The sequence below is a fragment of the Pyxicephalus adspersus genome, chromosome 4 (assembly GCF_032062135.1).
Source record: "Pyxicephalus adspersus chromosome 4, UCB_Pads_2.0, whole genome shotgun sequence".
NCBI classification, from domain to species: domain Eukaryota; kingdom Metazoa; phylum Chordata; class Amphibia; order Anura; family Pyxicephalidae; genus Pyxicephalus; species Pyxicephalus adspersus.
The window spans coordinates 79,388,020-79,411,679 of NC_092861.1; the positions used below are offsets into that span (position 1 = coordinate 79,388,020).

The following is a 23,660-nucleotide window of genomic DNA, read 5'->3' on the forward strand; positions in this document are numbered from 1 at the left end:
AGCTAAATCATACAAGGCAAACTTTCAGCACAGGTTCACTTTAATCTTCTGTGTATCAATACAATTCCTTTACTAACACCTCTGTGTGTGTGTGTGTGTGTGTGTGTGTGTATATTTATAGTATATTTTTTTTGTTATGGAGAATCTATCCTTGCATTTCTTTGATTAAGACAATTTTCGTTTACTCCTTCAATGCAGAGGCTTTATTAAAGGATATGCATTTATTGAAGGTCCTTCGTTCTCCAATAATCTCAGTGTTTTAAGATTCAAACACTCTGTCTCCTCTGACAGTGTTTAGCTGCTACAGTTTAGAAAACATAGTCAAAAGAGAGCAAGTTACCATGTGGTGAACCCTGATCTCTCCTAGTGTTAATTAAACAATAGAATTTGCTTTGGCGCTGTATGAAAACAACAAAGTTTTAAGTTTTACAAGTTCTTTCCATTCTCAAAGAATTGCTTTGAGAACCTTACAGATAACATTTCTGATAGTGAGAGTTCTGAGAAGAATGGTGTACTTCATTACCTTGCTAATTAGCATCATATTTTAATAGGAGTAAAAAAAAAATACCCTCTTCAGTGTAATCATTAATCTTTTTTCCTTAAGTGTTATAAAAGCTATGCCCTCTTGTACATGAATATTTCCTCAAGTTTTCTTTTTTTCTTAAGAAGAAAAGTAAGTATTGAATTCAGCAGGTTCAGGCACAATAAACAGTTCTGCATTCAGTCTTAATATTGTAAGCTAGCAATGGGTGGCCTTCAATTGTAAATTAATAAATTGTAATAACATACTGGTAGGTTAATTGTTGTCGTCCTCTGACTCCCCCCCCCCAAACAAATCTTTTCACTAAATTAGGGACACTATATTGCAAGTTCCTTTATGGCCAGCGGCTTGTTATGACTTAGTACAGCGCTGTGTAACATGGAGGCAAGATGATTAAAATATTAATTCCTAATGTGCACTCATTCATTTTTAAGTGCACAAAACATCAAGAAAAAGTTTTCAGTAAGCACATATTTTGAATTGTTGCAGTGTTTTTTTTTTTTCATATTTCATATTTTTACTACGATTTTTACATTTTCCATGCAGGCCTTTTTTTTACTTTAATAATATTATTATTATTTATTCAGCATATACATTTGTCCATTGTAGCTACTAGAGAGGATTTTCAGTAGCTTAGAGCAATCAGATTCCACCTAACAACTGTTGAGTGTATTGTTTTTAATGAGTCAGCTAAATAAATACCTTATATCATGAGTAGGAGCAGTGAAGCACAGCCACTGGGCCTGATTTATTAAAACTCTCCAAGCCTGGAGAAGATAGATTAAAATAGGAAAACCTGAAAAGGATTTTTAAAAATGTTATTTGCTAATATTTGCCACGTTTTCAATGCTGGACCAGATTGGTTCCAGGTTTGCTGAATCACCCAGGTTCTCCCATAATAGTCTATCTTCTACAGTCTTTTAATAAATCGGGCCTATTGTGTAGCACTACAAGGGGGATATAATTTACAATGAAAGATAAAATGGTGCATAGAAACTAACACATGTTGATGGCATCATTTATATTATGCATAACCGTTTACATTTATAGCTGATAATACTAAAACACTCTGTTCTTCTATGGAAGGTTGTCTGAAATTGGTAAAGCTAATAAAGTGTAATATTTTATAAAATGTTACCATAAACGTGTCTATAGAATTCTCAGTAAAATGGATATGTTGTGGTGCAGCATGACTGGAGTTTTTCGAATGTATGTATTTCTATAGCACTAAATTACATGGCTAATAACACTTATAATTTTCAGATCTCTATAAAAATGGGCTTCAGAGGGCTAATTTTGTTCCATTTATTGCTGTACTAAAGGTAAGTGATGTCATACATTGAGTGTATTTTTTTTTTAATGATTGCTTTTGAGACATACATTTATAATAAGACATGTAACTGTCTTGGTGCTTTTGTGTTTCATGTTCGGATTGGCGAAGAGGTGTTTTGCATATAATTGGGGAAAAAAGGTGTTTGCTGAAAGTTAGTAAGAAACTTAGTGAACATTCCATAGAACTCTTAACATTCAACTGGTCCCCATGATTTGCATAATAGGTCATAATTATTTACAACTCCAATTTTGCAATGTCTTGGCTATTGACACTGTTTCACTTTAAGTTATTAGGGCCTGTTGTGTAGGTATTGCTCTACAGATAGCAGGGGGCAGGTTGCACACTGAGGTCCTGAAGTTTTATGAAAGTTTGACCTTTTGCAAAAAAAAAAAAAAAAGTATTTCTATCCAGGACCGCTAATTATCCAAGTGATAATTCCAGGTGCTCACTGCCCATTGGCGGAAAGCAAAAAAGCACAGGCACTTCCCAAAGTATGTATGCCTGTGAGTAAGCCAAACAAAATAGCCTCACCAAAATATTTCCACAAACAGCCACAGTCATCTAAAATGTATTTAATACATTTTAACAGGCATTTATGTTAAATTCTATGCATGTAGCTGCATTAGAAAAGAAAAAAACTGTTTTTTGCCTGTTTTCCCTCCGGTTCAAACATCTCAAGACACTAAAGTACAAATCCACCCACTCCCTGTGGGAATCCTAGACCACATCTACTGGCGATAATATGGTCCTTTTTTTATTTATTTATTTATTTTTTAACTATGTACCTCTGAGACAGACTCGTAAGGTTGCGTGTTTTACCAGATTCATTCTACCATTGTTTTGTCACCTGTTTTAAAAACTCAGGTCATGACTGGGTACTTTCTCATCTCTCTGTGCACTTGTTAATGAAAATTCTCAGTTTAGTATATCATCACGCATTAGTAGAACACCACCCTCCAGTGAGATGAATAGCGAAATACCCATTGAAATCTATATTTTAACACAAAAAGAGCTTTCACTTTATATCTGTCACTTAATATCCGTTTGATAATAATCAGATGCCTAATAATGGAAGTTATCACAGATATAAAGTGTGTTAACAGTTATCCAATATATTTGAAAAAAAAAAACATATCATATGTATATGTTTTGAAATTATCCTTCATTAAAGTAACAAGTAATAATTTTTATTGAGTAGTCCTAACTTTTAGGCATTTGTCCAGACTTTGTTGCATGGTGCCATATAGATAAATAGGTCACATTAAAATATGTAAGTACATTTAAAATATGCTTATCCTTATTAGGCAAAGTATAAAGGGTAAATGGTGACTCCAAGGTGTATCATGGTTTTGTTTTTAAAAATCATTCTAGGATAACTATACATAAACCATATGGTTATGACCCTATTATTTTTGATCCACTCATCTTGCACATTCACAAATCAGTGCACATTGTATGAGCTTGTTATAAAACAATACCAGCATTTTTGGATATCTTTGTACTACATTTTATCTGCTTTGGTGTGACATGTAAAGATTGCCCTTTATGCTTTCCTGGTGTCTTTAAGCTCTGCTCAGTCTGCGCCACTTAATAAGTAACTAAACATTTTTTTTTTAATTGGATAGAAGAATTAGAGCCCTTGTAAAATTGGTATTGTTGCCTGTGTCCCAATTATAATTAAGACAAAAAGTAAGAAAAAGTTCCCCCAATTTTTTATTGTTAACAAATCTAGAAGTGAGGGGGGATCCTCCTATATGGACTACTGTTTGTGTGACAACTTTGACTTGAAAGCAATTTCTTCTCAATTCATGATGTCTGCAAAACAGGAGTTAGATGAAGTTTCCCAGCAGACAGCAAACCCTAACCAGATAAAGGTCGTAACCTTTCACTTAGGCATCTAAAATATAAAAAGGTTTTGTGCTTTACCTAGACTTAGGGATTTAATGTACAGCGCTGCGTAATATGTTGGCGCTATATAAATCCTGTTTATTAATAATAATAATAATAATTTATTCACAATAAAAACCAAACGGGTAAATACAAAATGTGTGGTCTATATTGGTCATCAGGTTGCTGTTGCCCTCCATTCATAAAGCCTTTGCCATTTCTTCATTTAACTGATATTGCATTCAAAAAGTGTGTGATTACAGGACAAATACAATTATTTATACTTAGAAAATGACATTCCCTGATGTCACTTGATTCTTCATTAATTTTACCATGAAAGAAATGCTGTATAGCCATGTTTAGTTGAAGGTTTCCTTTTATTGGTGTTCATAGCTTTCTATTGCTGGCAGACTTTTTCTGGTTATTACAAAAAGATACCAATTATTTATAAGTCAGTTTAACTCTTAAAGAGTACTTTGGAACACATTTTCCTTTATTTAATGGTAGCCACATGCCAGAAAGGACTGTTGGCTAGTTAAAAGGCCCTTTTGAAGTTTTTGGGATTTTTTTTTTTTTGTCCTCTAGCCGTCCCGGAGGTCTGCAGAGAGGCTTCTTAATCCAATAAACATTTCTTTGAGAATATGAATAGAAAGCCAAGGGAGAAGCTACAACAAGAGTGTGTTGAGGGTCACTTTATCCAGTTGTTTAACCGTGAGATTTTCCATATATTACCAATGAATTCTTGCTCATGTTAAGCAATGGTCATAGGAGGATAATGTGTTTACCTGGACAAATGTAATATTTGCAGTATACAAGAAGCCAGCACTATTGAAATTATCCAGTGTTATATAGAATGGACAGGCCATGCAAAGGCTGTGAGAATTTCACATAGCTAATAGATCCATCCAAAGCTGGTCTTTACAAGGGAATAGATAATTAGATGTAATTAGGGTGTATGAATTGTTGTCTCTTTGCCCTCAGCTTGAATCATTTTGGAAGTAAAAACTGCTCGTGGTGTAAATGCTTTGATGTATGAAGAGTCATTGTGGTTTGGCTGTATAAAGGCAGTGTTTTATTCTTCTTACATAATGGCAGCAGGTCATAAAGAATGAATGAGTATTGCAACCCCCAAATCTGCTCTGCAGCAAAGAACTCTTAGCTTTCTCTAAATAGAATGCAAAAAAAGTTGTCTTTCTTTTTTTTATTTTCTTAAACTTGTAGGTAACGAGAGAAGGAATGTAAACTTAGTCCAGAACCCTTTACTTTTTACTATTTTTAAATCTTCAGCTATTCCGTGCATAGCAACTAAATGTTTTGCTAAAGCTGTTGGGACAAAAAAATGACAGGATGATGCATTGTACACACATAAAAAAGTTGTATTTACAACTTGTATTATGCATTTCATAGCCCTTATTAGTTACTGATAGCTTGGTAAACATGTTCACATAATTAGCTCAATATTTTCTGTATATTGGACAACCTAAAGTGTATTTAATCCCCTAGAATACATTTCAAAATTTGTTTCAGTTTGGTGTGGTGAATATACCACTAAAAGCTATTTGTTATATCTGATCAATAAGTGCTAACAAATTCTTGTTGCTTCTACAAGAAATTGTTTGATGTGCTTATGTCTTTGCTGAATGCGATTAGTTAGTGTTGTCTGTTCTCTCTGCGAACTACAGAACACTCTTCCACCATTTCGTAAATAAATAAAAAAAGGGAGAGGTCCAGTCCTAGGATGAAAATGTGTTCTATTACTGTAGAAATAGTACAGGGAGTAAGCGTTGTCACCCTATGACAGCATCACCAAGACAAAAATTATTGGAGCCACCACATCCAAGGATTGGTAAGCTGCAGGATATAAAGTTTCTGCTATAGGGTTTAGATATTAAGAGATACTTTATTATGACAAAAGCTTCTCTTACCATGTGTAGTATTAGCAACATAGGCCAATGGTATGAGTGATTTTACACATCTGTTACAGTGCTGCTCAGATCCTTCCAAAAACAGACTTGTCAGTCAACATATTATTCATCTAATATCCCTGGCAACCCATTTAGGGATATTGTGTGTCCTATTCCTCTGCACAATTTAAATAATCAAAGATTAAAAGTTTTTATTGAGTTACAGATACCAGAGTATTTTTTGCTTATACTAACTTTGCTTTTACTAAATTCAGACAGCTAAATTGCTTAAGAATTTACATTGCTTGCTGACCTTTATGTTTGACATATTTCTATTAAAATTAAGTAGTATTTGTTCGTAAGTCACACTGAACAATGTTTAAAAGAGTCAGAGTATTACGGCAAATGGGATAATTACAGATGATTGTGCTTTAGATATGGGTCACATACAGAGATAGCTGTGGCACAGCACAGAACAACACAAGAAAGCTTTGCTATTCTATTGGGAGATTCTTTCAGAAACTATTTACAGCTAATACTTGCATGAAGGTTAAAAAGGTTGATGAAGTGATACTAAGTTCTCTTGATGTCAGAATGTAATTACCACTGATTCATAAAACTGTCGCAGAAAAGACCTGTGGTTTATTAATCTAGTGATCAGCAGACCCGCTGACAAATAAAGAATACATCATTTTAAGTCTTGTTGCTTTTGAATGATTGCCAATTACCCCTGAGGTCGTGACCAATTTCTACCTGGATTCATTGACATTATTTATTAAAGAGGAGGGAGGTTCCAAAGTGGCATAATAGTAAGATACAGAATTTCTACATGTCAGTGTAATTTTGAAGGCCTTCTTTTTTTAGTTAGGGAATGTCTTGCTATCTGTAATTAACACCATTTATTTTTTTCTATCTAATTAGAGTCATCTTATATAGTTTATACTATCAGTGTATATGCTACACAAAAATACACATAATTTGAGGGCATAAAATTGATTCAGTGATTTCGAATCGGGAGGTCTTAAAACGAGCCTTACTTTTTAACTAGGTATTAATTGTCAGGAAATCTAAATTTTTTTTAGTGGAGAATGTTTACAATAGCAATGATATAAACTTCGCTCTCAAATAATTCTGTTCAGAGTAAATGTACTAGCATTGTTGTTTTTTGTGTGGTTTTCATTTGGTATTGGAGAGCAGCTTTAGCTAATGCCATAAACTGTTATAGGTTGTTTCAGCATTTTTAGGAATGCTCAGTTTCTCCTCCTGAAACTTCTCCTGTTTTGAGAAAGAGGTTATAAGACATTTTTCTGGACATTATTCAAAACCCACAGCTAGCTGCTTGTCATTTTAGCCTGTTTAGAACTTCTTTGGAGAAATCATAATGTAATTGACTTTAAAATATTAAACTATTTATTTTATACAATTGGACTCTATGGGTTGTGCAAGTCTATCACTGCAAGTTATCACTGATATTTTGCTTTTTACTACCTTCACCTTTTATCAGAGGTTATTTAATGTATCTGTATATGTTCAGTGTTCTCCTAATTATAACTAGTGTCCTGCTTTGTCCCAGGTGCCCAAGAGTACTGGTAGGATACCCACCATAAGGAGAAAGCAGCTAACAAATTACAGAATTGTTTATAATTTAAGATTGGCCTGTAACACTTTTAATTTATCCAGGTCATGGTATAACTTTGTCACACTTAATCATTATGACCTCTTGTTGTTAGATTTCTTTAACCTGTATTATCTTTTGTCTCACAGACGTACTGCAACACTGTTCAGCTGGACTCTGGTATTGATTACCGGAAACGGGTGCTCTCTGCAGCTGGTAAAATATATTTCCGGTAAGTATAAAACTGTATATGATCATACCCTCTGGATATAAATTCTTGCTAAAAGATAAATTCAACTCGCAGCTTTTTTTAAAAAAAATTTTATTTCCCATTTGGGATATGTTTATGGTGCGTACATTTGTCTACTTATGATTCTAACATGCAATAATTTATCACATTTCTAAATTCAAAAGTATCTTACATTCACCTATGAACCCAATAACCTATGGGTCCATGAAGGGGCCTGCATACTGTCAGAAATTTTACTCCAACAGGCTGATGTGTGCTTATGATAATGAGCTTAACCTTTGGGAAGACATTTTACCCACACAGTTACATCAACATTTGTTTGCAAAAGCCAGCTTGCCTTACTTTTACATGTTCTATAGAACTATGGAAGTGATTAGAATAATGAAAACTTCCTGTTGACCTCTTGTTGTTGGCTATTGCCACCAACATGTATTTCATATTCACTGTTCACACTGTTCACTGTTAGTCTGTAAATAAACCCAGAGTGTTCTGTCCTGAATGCATCTGGTTTTACACTTAGACCTTGTTGGGGAGATTATCAGAGACTCCTTCCATTTACAGTACACAGGATATAATATAAGTCCCTTGGGGGACAAGAGGTGAAAGGGTTTGTCTTGGACACCACCTCCTAATCACTGTGGCCTTCTGGACTCCTAGCTTCTTTTTATTATTTTGCTTTTTTCCTTGGATACTTTTATTTTTGCTGTCACTTGATGCAACTAACTCATCTTATTGGTATACCCCATCTGACTGATACCCATGTAAGCTTCACATTGTGTTATGTTACTAGAAGGGGACTCCCTCAATATATACTATTTTTTTATTCCAGATATTTTTTGCTTACTTTTACCTGTGAACTGTTATGTCAGGGGATTGTATTGGGTTGGTATGCTATTGCTCCTGGCAATTTGTCCTTGCTCTGGCACAGCCACCGTCATCTTCTTCATGTTTCTTTTCCTTTGTTCTGTGCTACCCACACTTTAATGGGATTTCCTTACACTTTCTGATTTTTCACCAGGTCCATAGGACAAGAAAAATCTCCCTAGGGAGTACTTTCAGATGACAAACCTGTATGAAAATAATATTGTAGGCTGAAACAATATGGGTTTTTACCAAGCGAGAAGTTGTAAATAGACAGGAGTACAGATCTAAGGATTGCACCTTGGGGAACACCAACAAGAAACAAAGTTGGGGAGGAAGAGTTGCCACTGAATGAGACTTAGAACAAAGGGTCTGATAATTAGGAAGCAAATCAAGAGAAAGGCAGTGTCACCAATTCTGATTGAGGACAGGGTGTTCAGTAGAAGAAGGGTGATAGGCATTATGAAAAGCAGAGAAAAGATCCAAGAGACTGAATAAAGCAACGTTGCCTTCTGACTTGGCTCTAAGAAGGTCATTGGCCACCTTTGAAGGTTGATGATGGGAGAACAAATACAATTCTAAATTAACAGGCTGAAGTGGGTGAGGATGGAATTAACTGTGGATGAGGTGGGATGTATGGGAGTGGTACAGTGCACTGATAACTTCCCACTTCTATTCCTTTTTTTTTTTTTTTTTTTTATCAAAAAAGGGTTTAAAATATGGGAGAGTATCACAGATGCGTTTAAATTCTGTAATGTAATTGTAAAAAAAAAAAATAAATAAAAAAGGTATCTTTGACCATCTATTCTGCAAAATGGCAGACTACAGTGGGGAAAGGATTCATAAAAAATGTTTAACCGTATAAATTCATATAAGTTGTTTAACCTAATTTTCCATATCTGTAAAATCTGAAAATTCAGCAAAATTAGATTTTTAGACTCTGTGTAACCAGAACTGGAACGGTTTGAACCCCGCAACACTGCTAGATTTGCCAATTTAGTATTTAGGCTTTCTTTATATATTGTAAAGAGCTAGGAGGAGGCAGGCTCTTATTGTATGGTGTTAGTGTCTTGGGCACAAAAACCAGGATGCACTTCATGTAATGAGAAAACTGTTAAATATAATGTTGCTATAAACTATAAATATCACAAACCCATCTTCAACTCACACTAACTTTACATTTGAATGAATATGCACAGATCCCCAGGTATGTGTTGATGAGCAAATCAGTTCATACACACTCTTAAATATATCTATGCAGATTTGTCCAAACCTCAGGAAATCACTGAAATCATTAATTACAGTTGTCTGGATTCTAGAATTTTGTGATTTTCATCATTTCAGACAGATCTGCATGCAAATATTCAGGCACATCAGCAATTCTCTAAACTCAAACGTTCCTCCGTCTATACTGCTGTGTATGAAAAAGTAACAGGTGAATTATAGCGCAGTTTTTATTCTTAAAGCTCTCCTCAAACAAATATAAAAGATCTTGCTATTGGTTATTGATCTGAAATTGTTTTAAACCTATCGTTACAAAAAAAATATAATATAAAAAAATGAAGGTCATAATCGTACTACAATGTAATCACTCTAATGTAGTTTTCTAGAAGGATGTTTATGCTGTACTCACGTATGAGTTCTGCTCCTTAGCACGTATATTGACTGGGATTATGGATGAGAAAAGAGTTCATGCTTATCATTTTGAACTATCCTTTTGAATCCTGTCTGTGCATATATCCCTAGTAAGTCTTCTAGTTCCCACTGCAGAAAAGTTTCTGCCACCTTCTTCCCTGTGCTTATGATATGACTGTCTGCCACCTGTCCCTATCTGTACAAGTAATGTTGACTCTTACTTAACAATTTAGAACAATTCTTCAGTTGCGTATTGGCTGTTGTCCGTGAACCAAATGCAAAGACTTTGACCTGGAATGTCACCTTTCAAGGTTGCCTAATAAAGGCTCTGCTTAGTTTCTGCATCCTGTGGGAGAAAACAAATACCATTAATGGCACAGAGTCCACACAGACCAGTGACACGAAGCTGAGAACTTTTAGTTTCTGGAATAATTTATGCTATTTTTTATTTTATTTTTTACTTTTACTATGTCAGTTAATGTTCCTTTAGCCGGGGAACTTGTAGCATTCACTCTAATTTCAACTGTTGTATAATTATTGAATGTGTATATTTGATTAGTTTTTAAAGTTTGCTCATCTCATATTTTTTTATACTTGGTGGCCCCAATGATTTGTAGCTTTGATTTACTTTTTATTATTATTATTATTATTATTAATAATAAACAGGATTTATATAGCACCAACATATTACACAGCGCTGTGCATTTACTTCAAATCTTTTATTTTAGGCACATACTGAAAGAAAAGTATCTGCCGTGGCAGGCTAGTCTTTTAAAAGCTCATATCTCTACTATACACCAAGATGAGTCCAGTACACACATGAATAAAAGACGTTCACTGGTATGGTGTGTTTACTTTTGCTTTGCATTCGAAAGGTAGTCAGTAGCTTTCTCTCCCTCTTTGTGTACACACAGCATTAGGAGCTTTGTTGTGTCTGTGTTGCCTCATTACTAGAAGCTGTTGGAATCACATGAGCCTTTCAGTGTATGCAAATAAGGCCAAATCATCTGCCTGCAAGTTAATATTCCCACTTTTGAAGTGCATTGTAAATGTAATGTTTGTGTTTAGAACATAACATCCCTTTCCCTTTGAATATAGATGTATAGGTGTATGGGCAGGAAGCTAAGCGGTCTGAGGCAGCTGTTAGATGCTGGCTTTGAGTGTTATTAATTTCACATGCTATTCTTCTTTTCTCTGTAGCACAAGTGAAGCTGATGTGGAGGCTGTCATGGATAAGTTGTTTGATGAGCTGGCTCAGAAACAAAATGATGGTACGTAAGTTAATTTCTCTTGAAAAAGAACGCATTTAAAACACAATGCCCAATCTCCACTGACCAATTAATAAGTTCCATTGCTGTGTATGGGTTGATGCCACACTCAAGTGGCAGTCATTGTATCAGCATTTTGTCTAATTTATGTGTTGAATCATGTGCTATTATTCATCAAGCTATGCATTTCCTAGCTGTAAGGGATGAATTTTAGGGTAATTATCCAGACAAGACTGAGCTTTTGTTCCTGTTTCCATAGTAACAAGACCAAGGATTCTAAAAGTGCAGGGCAGGGAGCTGAAGCTGAGCAAAGCCTGTGGATCCATTGCTGACTGCACATTTGAGGAACTCTGTGACCGTGTAAGTGCCCAGCAACTATAAACAAGTTAACACCCCCCTTGTTTTCTGAGATTTTTGTTTTTGCATTCTTCAACCATGTTTTTCTTAAACAGTGAAAAGCCTATTTTCATGCAGTAGTACACTCACAATATTCTCCGCAAAGTATTGGTATTGTATGACAACTTCCCATTATAATGTTGTTATTACAAAACCTTTCTCCACTGACTTTGGTAAACATAGAACAAGTGAACCAATTTTTTTCTATGAATAAACAGTTTGACAGATTTTTAAGGGGGTGGAAAGAGTTTGAAGGGTTGTGGGTTGGTAGCCATCGTTAGTGTCAGAAGTCAACTTTGCTGTAAAAAAAAAAATATATATATATATATAGTACCACCTGCAAATTGTGGCAGCAGACACTATCTGAACTAAATATTTCTAATTGGAAATTGTTCTTTAGCAGTCCAGAGCTTTGACACAAAGAGACAGCTAGGATCTAGTCAGTTATTTGACTACAAAATTGTTAAGAATAATGAATCTGATCACCTATTCCAGTGTTTTGTAATGCTTTGAGTAGCTTAACTGTCATAAGTACAGTTGCAAAGACGAAATGATCACACATTAAAACTAATCCCATTCTGACCTAAACCTACTGCTAATCCTAACTAACCTAAACTTAAACCTTACTTTACTGATAGCCTATCTTTAAAACTAATCAAATCTCCAAACCATAAACCAGAACCTAACCTTTTATCTGAACCTTTCTTTTAAAACCAGGGTTATGTGGAACCCTAGGGTTCCTCCAGAGTTTGCCAGGGGTTCCTTGAGCAGTGAGCAGTTTGTGGCTCTCAGGTCAGTTTAACTGATTTGAAATATTCTTTTTAGCTATCTGTAAGGGTGACATATTTTCCACTGGTTAGTAATTTATTAGCCATTCTTTCTATTAATCTGAAAGGTAATTTGTGTTCCCCCATATTAAGGAGGTTAAGAAACACTGCTCTAAACTGTATCCTACCAATCTACTAATCCCTAAACTGTAACCTACCTGTATACTAAACTTACACTTAACCCAATCCACTAACCCTAAAACACAGCCTACTCATTACACTTTCATATCAGCTTTAATTATCAACCAAACAACTGAATTGGTTACTTGCTCAAATATTTTTTTTATCACTAAATCACTGTTTTATCACTATCACTGTTTGGCTAAATCTGAAGGAAAAGGAGCCAACGTATACCTCAGTACCTGTTCTTCATGTTTCTTGGTACCTCCGTATACTATACGTCCGCTTTGGAATAACTCCAAATTGGTATATGTCCTGTTTGTACGCGAAAAATTGTGCTTGGTATACAACCTTTGTTTGGAATACGACTCGCGTGCTAGAGCGCTTGTTTACTTTTCTCGAAACTAGCTTCCACTGCCCACGAGCATCAGTACGCCAGATGCTATCACTCAGTAAAGAACCTGCGGTATAACTCTAAATTGGGTGATTTTGTGTTTTTTTTTTATTTTTTTTTTCCCCACTAAATTTTTAATGAATTCATTGACCATGAGTTCTAAGAAAGTTAGGAAGAGCCAAGCAACAAAGAGGATGGTTAGGATTACCATAGAGGTGACAAAAGAGATTGTTGAAACGTATGAATGTGGCATCCGGGACTTGGCTGCTGCATACAGTATGGAGAGAACGACGGTATCTACAATTGTGAAAAACAACGACGTTATTAGGTTGGCATTGCTTATGATCTGGATAATTGAAAAACATTGTGCTGGCCATAGCATATGGAAGGCAATGATTTGCGAAAAGGCAAAACTGATATATGCCAAACTTTTGAAAAACAAGGTAGGAACGAGCCAAGAAAGTGAAGTGTTTTAAGCCAGCCATGGTTGGTTTAATAATTTTTAGAAGAGGACTCGCATACACAGTGTTGTGTGGCATGGAGAAGCAGCAAGTGCTGATTAAGATGCCGCCATGGATTTTGTTACAGAGTTTGGGGAATTTGTGTAGGCTGACGGTTTTGTTCCCCAACAAATTTTTTGTTGTGACAAAACAGGCCTGTTTTGGAAGAAAATACCTAAAAGGACCTATAATACACAAAAGGAGAAGGCATTGCCAGGGCACAAGCCAATGAAGGACAGGCTAACTCTCTTGTTCTGTGGCAATGCAAGTGGGGATTGCAAACTAAAGCCTCTACTGATCTACCACTCTGAAAACCTGAGGGTCTTTAAGACACATAAAGTGCAGAAAACTCCGTTACCTGTGATGTGGAGGTCAAACAGCAAGGCTTGGGTAACAAGAGAATATTTCAGTGGTTTAATGTTGTTTTTGGGCCAAGTGTAAAAAGTTATTTAGAGGAGAAAAACCTGCCTCTAATGGACAGTGCTCCAGCTCACCCTCCAAGCTTGCAAGAGTATGTGCTGCCAGAGTTAGACTTCATCACTGTAAAGTTCCTCCCCCCTAATACGACTCCTCTCATTCAGCCCATGGACCAGCAGGTCATTAGTATTTTCAAGAAACTCTACACTAAAGCACTATTCCAGAGGTACTTTGAAATAACCTGTGACACAGACACAACCCTGAGAGAGTATTGGAAAGATCTTTTTATTATCGTCCATTGCATAGCTCTCATTGACAAAGCCTGGCAGGAAATTTCCTACAGAACAATGAACTCTGCTTGGAGGAATTGGTGGCCAAAAGCAGTGACTGAAAGAACCTTTGAGGCTGTGACTTTATTGGAGGATACTGTCTCTCTGGGCAGGATGGATGTCAAAAACTTTGCAGAGATCTACCACCCCAACAAAGCCCAAACAAACCGTAATAGCATTGTCTGGAATGATCAGACAATGCCACATTTCCGAAATATCCTAAGATAAAGGCAGAAGAAAACTTCTTTAGACAGATTTTTAGTAAAAGTCAAACCTGGAGATCATCAACCAGGTCCAAGTAGGGGAAAGAAAAAACACCAGAATTTCAGATTCCTTCCTTTAAGTTTTATTGGAGGCGGACTTTCCTTCCATACAATCCCATCTCCTCCACTTCCCTTCTCATCACCATCCTAGTAGGCACTCAACTCTTATCAGCAAGTTAAGAGTACATTTTCATTTATTTCATCTAATTGCTTTTGTATTTATGTATTTTAGTATTAGGCCGTGTTTAAATTATTTTATACAACCCCATCAATGTATAATATGCCAATAACAATAGGATTTTTTTTTTTGCAGGTTCTCCCCGTGTCTGCGTGGGTTTCCTCCCACATCCCAAAAAAACATGCAGTTAGGTTAATTGGCTTCTTCCTAACAATTGACCGTAGACTACATTAATCACATGTGACTATGGTAGGGACATTAGATTGTGAGCTCCTTTGAGGGACAGTTAGTAACACGACTATGGACTTTGTACAGCGCTGCGTAATATCATGGCGCTATATAAATACTGTATGTTAATAATAATAAAAATAATAATAAGATTACTTTCTTTTAACACAGCAGTACTTGTCCTATTTCAGCAGTCTTCATGGTCCCTGTTTCAGTTGGTAACTGAGGTGTTAGGTACACACGTGCAATAGTTCTCGTCCGATAATTGGCTCAGAATCTTGCATGTGTACAGCGATCGACGTCCATCGCCCAAATGACCGTCCTGGCGAATCCACGGACAATGGACGACGAATGATTGTAATGCAAGTGAAGGTGAGAGAGCGCAGCGGGGTGCCACTCTGTCGTTCTCCCCCTCCCTTCTCCATAGAGCAGAACAGTGTTGTATGTACAGCACTCGTACATGCATCGTGCAGTGGTTAGACGATGGAAAGGATCGTGAAAGATCCTTTCAAACGACAATTATTGCACGTGTGTACATAGCCTTAGACCACACTACAGATGGTCTTAGCTTGCTCGGGCTTTCATACCAGCACATATCTAATGGTGGTTATTTTGTGGTGTCTCTTCCTCCACCCTCCTAAGGTTTTACAACTTCCATGTGATACTTCTATCCCACCACTGTTAGCATTCAGACTCCAATGTATTATAGTAAACATTTTCTCACATAATGGGTACAATTATATAACAAAAAAAAATAAGAAAAAAAAAACATTAAAGCAACTGGCTATGATAGAAGTTAAGTGAATATCCTGACTTTCTGTTCTATGAAGTATGATGATTTATTTTCTTATTTTCTATATAGATAGAAGGTGTTTTATGTATTTTGATTACAAACAAGGTAGATATTCCTGAAAATGACGTATTTTACAGTGATAAACCTATAGAAAATTTTCTTTTTCTGCAATCTGTATTTGACATAGTAAGTACATCTACTTTTTTTGAATGCCAGTTATATGTGGATCCATAGCTCAGTGTTTCCCAAACCTGTTAAGTAATGCTAACTTGACTTGTTGCAGGTAACCTTATAATATGCTCAGGCAGAATAAATAGTGTATGTGCAGTGCTGTGTATGTATTTTTTGGTTATCAAGGAAACACAAACATTTAATTGGATTTGATGACAGATGTGGAAAATGCTTATCATCCCCTACTTACCATATCCTACTGCTCGTCAGCCTGTGTTTGGCCACATTTATTAGTATTGTTATCATTTGCAAAGTGTACCTGGCTGATTTGAAATATGACTTTCATGCTAACTTTGACTTCTACTGTTAATGAGCAATTCTTTGACCTATAACAATTCTGACATTGTATTATAATGTTCACATACTTGTCCAAATCAGTTACTGACAAGGTAGTGAAAAAAATGTAAGTATGACTGCCCTGGGTATGCACCATACAAAACAAGTGGATAGCAGCTGCTCCTATATTTTTTTCTTGGCAGATTACTTTTAAGTGAGAACAAGTAATAGCCTACGTGAGTGACTAATATAAAACAAGCATTTATGTTCCAATGTATGTATTTGTCATGTTATAGTATTGTCTCCTTACTTGTACAAACGTTTATTTATTTAAGAATACCTTGCAGAATGTATGAGATAATTGAATCAGAGGACCCTCGCTGCTGTTAAGCCTGCTGATCTGTGCAGTTAAATGAGCGCAGCTTATTAGACACTTATTGTACCAAGATGGAAAGTGCTATCATGTTTGCCATAAAAATACTGTCTGAGGCCAGATTCCTTTGGCTGTTTGTTTAAAGATGGTGCTATGGGGCACTTATGTTGTATATCCTCCTTGATAATGATTGATTGATGATAAGTACTGTCTGCACATTCTGTACCACCAATATATTTACAAAGGCTGAAGTGTATAGAAAATCATGGAGAACAGAAACATGCATTAGGTATTAACAAGTTTTTTAATTGCTCAGATGGAGGATTTTGAATGTGATGAGAAACTTAAGAGTAAATTAATATTTATCCCTACAAAGAGTAAAAGCATCCTATACATATGTTATAATAACACTTAAAATGATAAGCTACAGCAGTTTAATACAAGAGAATAAAGATTTGGACAATTAGGTAAATGGGGCATTTGACAGGAAAACAAAAGAAATCTCCACTCTTTCTTATGTTTCTCAGGGATGGAGTGTAGAGGAACCATGCTACTTCCTTTATGGATTACATATTAATTACAAGGAAGAATTTACTGTGTGCATGGTGCTTTCTTTTTGATCTTTCTAACTCACTTACTGCTTACTAAAAACAAAAAACCCTTCTAGGTACCTAGGCAAAAAGCGCAGTAGACATCATTTTTGTATTGGTGCTGAAAACGAGGTACCTTTTTACATTAACAAGTGGAAGTTTTACTCTTTTTACTTGAGTTACTTAAAACAAAATTCTGCATCTTTGGGAATCCAAGCTTATAAGCATTTTCTTTTGCAAAATGTAAAAGGAATGATCCAGGATATTGCTAAAAATGTTTATTGCAAATGTGCATTCCTTCCTTTTAGTAAACGAGAACTAAATCTTTGCTTACATCCTGTAATATGGCAGAGATGATCAACTTCTGTCCCTATGTCACATTTTGATGACCTAAGCATAGTTTTACGCATTGTATATCTCATGAAGCTGAATGATATTCGCATTTTGTTTGGTAGCCAGAAAATACAGTACCTAATATTGGCTGTAGAGAAAGCCTAGAGATGCAAAGCCTGACTTGATGATGCAGGGCATTGCTTGTATTATTTATCAGGGCATAGCTAGGTGACATGGTACTAAATGGTACATGTAAGTAGGTATTAATAATTTATCAAGGTTAAGATAATAATTATAAATATTTACTTGTATGTTGTAGCCTTTAGGTGCCAGTGATTACCTAGAAATGTGCAAGAAATTTGACACGGTATTCATTCGAGGAATTCCACATCTAGACATGAGTAAGCGCTCACAAGCTCGTCGTTTCATTACTCTCATTGATGCCTTCTATGATCATAAGGTACAGTAATTAATCAATTACAAAACTAAATATATGCATTTACAATCTTCTTTTTACATCTGTCTTTTTATACCATTTGTGTTCTAAAGTGTGGAATATGTAATCCAGATCAATTTCTTCATATCTCATTGATAACATGTTGTCTTGTGATGTACACCTACTCCAAACAAGCTTTGTTCTGGTTTGTTGTGGAAAATGAGGAGGAAATAGAAACATTTTCTAAAACAAGGATGTTTGGTAAATGTGGTGTAACTTTGGGACATCTAAAATGTGCTTAACAACATGTACTAAAATTTGTTTATTAGACTTTACAGAATGTCAAGGTTTTTACACTTTCTATATTGCAGTTTTATATTAGGAGTGCCTAGTTTTGTATATATTGGTTTTGAATATATATGTATCTGAGTAGTTGTGGTGTAAAGCTCAATGTTTCCATTCTCATTTGTACTCTACAGTATATAGGAGGGATTAGGCTGAGTACTTTAAGGGTTGTATCACTACTGATGTGGATAGTGGGAAGTGAAACATTTGTACTGGTGGCAGGATATAGAGGGGGGGAGACCAATGGAAATGCAAAATCCACCATGTGAAAGTGAAGCTTATACTATAAAGAATGTATCTGCATTGGTCCAAATTAAGTAGCATGTCATTTCAATTTGCCAGGCTATTTAATCATTTATTTTACATATATAAAGTATTTATATAATGCTTACATTTTCTTAAACATATTAAAACCACTGCTCTCATTTTTTACTTTTGCCTTGAATTTTATTCAGATTTTTTTTTTCTTTTATACAAGTAAAGGGCTTTGACAATATTCTAGTTATAATTAGTGTGTATCTTGCAATCTGTGTCACAGCTGGATAGATTAACTTTCTGTATTTGTCCTGGTGCCCCCTGAGCAATAAACATCATAACACAAAATATTACAGAAAACAAAATACATTAACTACATTATTAGTTTTGAATAAAGACACATTATCATGTGTAAATGTTAACCTGCTTCTTTGAAAAAAAGATTTGTAAATCATAAGTTAGTTTGGGAATTGTGTTTTTTTTTGTTTTTTATGAAATTAAAAAAAAGTAATTCACTTAGAGGAGTTAATGGCCTGAATGCTCGATAATGGGTGTGATGATTTAACTTTGTCTATGCCACAGACTTAAAAAATTGGTATTATCCAGCAATATTAGGCTTTACACATTTGTTATGATTTTTAAAACTTCCATCAAATTTGGCCCAAAAAATATTTTCATACCTACTTATCCTACATACATTTCAACATGGGTATGTAGAAGGAAAATCATTTTTTTTAGTTTTGGATAAAGTAGGAAGGGCGTTAGAACATTGGACCTGATTTAATAAAGCTCTCCAAGGCTGGAGAGGATGCACTTTCATCAGTGAAGCTGGATGATCCAGGAAACCTGGACTTGATTTCATAAAAGTATCTTGCTATTTGTTAGCAAATGTTTTTAATTGTGGACCAGATCCATTCCTGGTTTGTTGGATCACCCAGCTTCACTGATGAATGTGTATCCTCTCCAAACTTGGAGAGCTTTAATAAATCAGGGACATTGTCACAATCAGTTGTATATAGTGAAATAGGTGAAGGTGGAGAAACCTATTTATGGGACAGGTGCCTGGGATAAAAATTTTGTTCACTTTGCAGAGATTCCTGTTGTACCTTTAGGACAGAAAGTGAAGGAAAATCTCAAGTAACACAATTTAAATCGTGTAAAAAAAAAAGTTGAATCCAGCAAAAAAACCTAAAGGTTTTGGTAACATTCATGGATTCCTGAATGAGATCTATCAATATAACAGTATCATTCTTGTTCTTAGGTGCGTGTTGTTTGCTCTGCTGACACTCCTTTGCAAAGCTTGTTCATGCAAACGCTGAAGGATGTAGATGACACAGAGTCTAGAATTCTTCTAGATGATCTTGAATTGAGCCAGGTATGATTTGTGCATATTATAATTGCTTTAAATGTTTTTTGTACATCATCATCTTAGAAACCTCTAAAACTGAAAGTAAAATCAATCCTAGAATGTAGTAAAGTAACCATTAGCTGAAAAAAAAATGCTCAGAACTTTGGAAAAATAGAGAGAAAGGAAAATATTCAGAACAAAATTTCTGTGGTAATATATCCATAGGAATTCTTTTATCGAAAACAGTAAAGTATAATTTGGGTATAATGTTAAAGCAAATATTATGAACTTTGAATTATTCAGCTCTGTATTTATTGATACACCATTAAAAAAAATATATCTTAATGCAGGCAATGTGAGTACTTTAATTTGATTTGGTTTCAGTCTTTTGCATTCTCTGTACAGCAAACCACAAATCAGGAGAAAGAGAAGCAGCACACAGAGCCAATCAGTGTTGCAATGCTCATGTGCTTGCTTATTGGAGGAAAAAGCAGAATGACAGAGATAATCTATGTAGATTTTAGGGTTTGAGGGACAGAAATACAAATTTCTGCTTTCATATATGTATATTATCAGTGTATTTCATTGTTTGTCTGGAACTTTGTTTAAGTAGTGGAAGAATAGTAGTAGTAGTAGTGATAACCACATCCGTGAATGGGAAGTGTTCCCTAAAAGAAGGGGCAATGTGTCCTAATATTGTAATTAAGTTTAAACTCTAATCTGGATGATCCTTTTTTTTTGTTGTATACAGGACACCTCTGCAGGATTGTCAGTCTTTACAGGAGAAGAAGAAGTCTTTGCATTTCAGCGTACATTATCACGACTTACTGAGATGCAGACTGAACAGTACTGGAGAGATGGAGACAGAAGTCAGAATTGATTGTGACAATGTGTCAAGGGAATGTGATAAATGCACAGTACATCACTTTATGAGATAATACTTCTTTTGAAGTGTACATCCTTGCTTAAATTGCACAACAACCTCAGGACCATTATTTTTATGGATTGGTTTAAATGTAAAACTCTCTTCTGCTAGCTCCGCTATGCTCTACTCTAATTGATTAGCTCATCTATTGATAAGGCTCCATTTGTGGCAACACACAAGGTATAGAGGTGACCAGTGTTGTTTCACTGTTTATCATGTGCCATATTTATGATGAGCACATCAAGATATGAATGGGGATTCTTAGTGCGGTGAAATGTAAAGTACCTAAGTTTAATGCAATCAGCACAAGCTCTTCTATTTGATGCTGAAGTGTTTGGAATGAGGTGTTCATACAGTATGTATTTTATTATGTATGTTTGTAATATTTGTTTTCTTACCATTGATACTGTGTTAAGAGGTGCTATCTAAATGAACAGAAACTCATTCACTGTCATAGTGAAGACATACTTGGGTTTCATAAATAGGTCTGTTTATTACTGCAGGTCAGTATACTGCACATGTAATTAATCCCATATTATCAATACAGCTTCAGTTTGTGTGCACAAGAAGCCATTCCTTGTGTTTTTCATGACACATAAGGGTTACAGCACAGCCCCAGCTCTGGTAAAAGAAAATGAAGAGCCACATTGACCAGCACATGTAAATAAATAGTTCTGGCTGCAATACTCATCTTCTTTTTTGAGCTGTCCCCTGCAGACTTACCAATTCTGTACTGTTTTTATTCTGGGGTCAACAATGTCCAGCTTTATTTGCCCACTTTCTTGTATGCCTGTGGAGGATGGAGTTTGGTTTTTAAGCTTTAATTTTGGTTTCTGCTGCACAAAGTAGTCCATGATGTCTTCCACTAGTAAATCCATTTCCCTTTTACCTTTATTGAAATATTTGTAGTAGTGACATGTTGTATAAAATGTAGTACAGTTAACATTCAACAAACATTTATGAATGAATGCATTGATGCCTAATAATTTATTGAACATTGATTACCAACTAATGTTTAGTGTCATGAACCACCAGGAATACTGTCCTGCCTATGTTCTTGATCATTGACTCAAGGCTACCTATATAGTTCCCAAACTGTTGGGAAAAAAACAATCCAAGCTGTATGGAAGTATATAGATCCAGTACAAGCTGTGTGGACACACGGTGCATAGGAGTGCACTACGGAGAATCAGTGGAAGTTCTGAAGACTTTCATGGTCTAAAAGGGTAATAAAGGCTCCATACACCTAAAGGAGGGGAGAAGCCTTTGAAACAACCTAAGCATACCTACCAAAACTTCGTCAAAGCACCCTCAAGAAGTAATGGACTTTACAGTCCAAGAAATTGTTTAAGTAACTGGAATATAAAATTGTTTTTTTGCATTTTAAATACACTACTTATGAAACATTGATAGTTTATATAGACTTAACACTCTAAACTATGAACTTTACTATTGACATGATTACTTGCTAAATCTTGGTTCATTTCAAGATCAGACACTTGAATTTTCCACATCCATATCTGTTGACCTTTTGCACTCATATTTTATATAAAGTCATTATGATATACAAATTCTATACTGTTACAACTTTGCATGCTCAAGAGTAAAAAGGTAAAGTAGAGGCATGCTTCTCCCTGAAATCCTGACACCTTAAGTCTGGGCTTTAGTTATATATACACAAATGCATAGCTGCTCGTGAGCAGATACCTTTGTGCTTTACTCAAATTTTCAACTCACTAGAGTATGTATTGTATGTAGTATTTTCCTTGTGCATTCTAATTTATTGTTCAAATTGTATTTAATTCATTGAAGATTTAATCACACAATTCTGCTAATAGTACTCCATTTGCAATAATTTGTATAGGTTTGTTTTTTAAAATCAAATTCACAGATTATCATAATGGATTTTGATCCAGCTTCTGGATGGTATTAACAGCAAATGTATAAAAAGTGTAAATTAGTAATGTTCTGAGCAAAAATAGTTATTTCCAAATACGATATTTATTTTGTGAACTGAACATTTTATTGCAAATGTAATGAGATAAGAGATCAATTGCATGTGAAACACCTCATGCAGCCTTGTTATTTGAATCTCAGGTGTTGTATAAAGGAGCACATACAGAAAACTAGTAGAATCTGTATCTATAGTCGTTCCACAGAACCACCCAGCTGCTGAAGTAAAGATAATAGCAGTAGTAAGTAGAAAGCTGAATTTATTTTGCATTTAGATTTTAGATAGCAAGTTTTAATTCTAAATGTCTTTAATGTGTCCCTTTAAATGAAATATTTTATGTATTTATTCAAAGTGATACCTTATAAATGTTTATTTTGTGTGTATATTATAAGTGGTTTTAGGTGCATGGTATGATTGTATACATTGAACATTCTTGAGAAAATGTATTTCAAGAATCTATTTTGAAGACAAACTGAACATCAATTTTTCAATTGAACATGTGCCTTCATGTAATATTATAGGACTTACTGTCAAAATATTAGATTAAAATGAAATAAGTGTATCTAAATTGTGTCCATCCACCCCTTTATCCTTTTTTTTAGGTATTGTGTACAACATTCCATTATAGTTTGTGGAGTTTGTCTCTCTATTGTATATTGGTAAATGGTAAATTAATAGCTGCCCCCCTTAGTTATATAAACAAAAGAACAGAAGAAAGACAGAAGGGGTTTGGTGGCTTATGAATAATAATGTATTTGTAGAATAGTTCATACATAATTAACAGTCTTAGTACATCCCATGCCCATTGTATCATCATAGGGTTGGGGTATCCATACTGTACATAAACAACTACAG

At 35.1% G+C, this 23,660-nt stretch overlaps 1 protein-coding gene across 3 annotated transcripts in view; it reads left to right on the top strand.

Moving 5' to 3' along the window:
• Positions 1-23,367, top strand: part of AFG1L (AFG1 like ATPase) — a 56,460-nt gene extending 33,093 nt beyond the window's left edge. For 2 of the 3 annotated variants that reach the window (XM_072408735.1, XM_072408733.1), the window contains exons 7-14: positions 1,805-1,863; positions 7,430-7,512; positions 10,755-10,871; positions 11,227-11,297; positions 11,554-11,654; positions 17,862-18,002; positions 19,840-19,953; positions 20,678-23,367. In XM_072408735.1, coding sequence (XP_072264836.1) covers positions 1,805-1,863; positions 7,430-7,512; positions 10,755-10,871; positions 11,227-11,297; positions 11,554-11,654; positions 17,862-18,002; positions 19,840-19,953; positions 20,678-20,806 — 815 coding nt within the window. In that variant the 3' untranslated portion in view covers positions 20,807-23,367. The remainder of the gene's footprint in view (positions 1-1,804; positions 1,864-7,429; positions 7,513-10,754; positions 10,872-11,226; positions 11,298-11,553; positions 11,655-17,861; positions 18,003-19,839; positions 19,954-20,677) is intronic. The other variant, XM_072408734.1, reaches the window with a different exon arrangement.
• Positions 23,368-23,660: the final 293 nt, after the last annotated feature.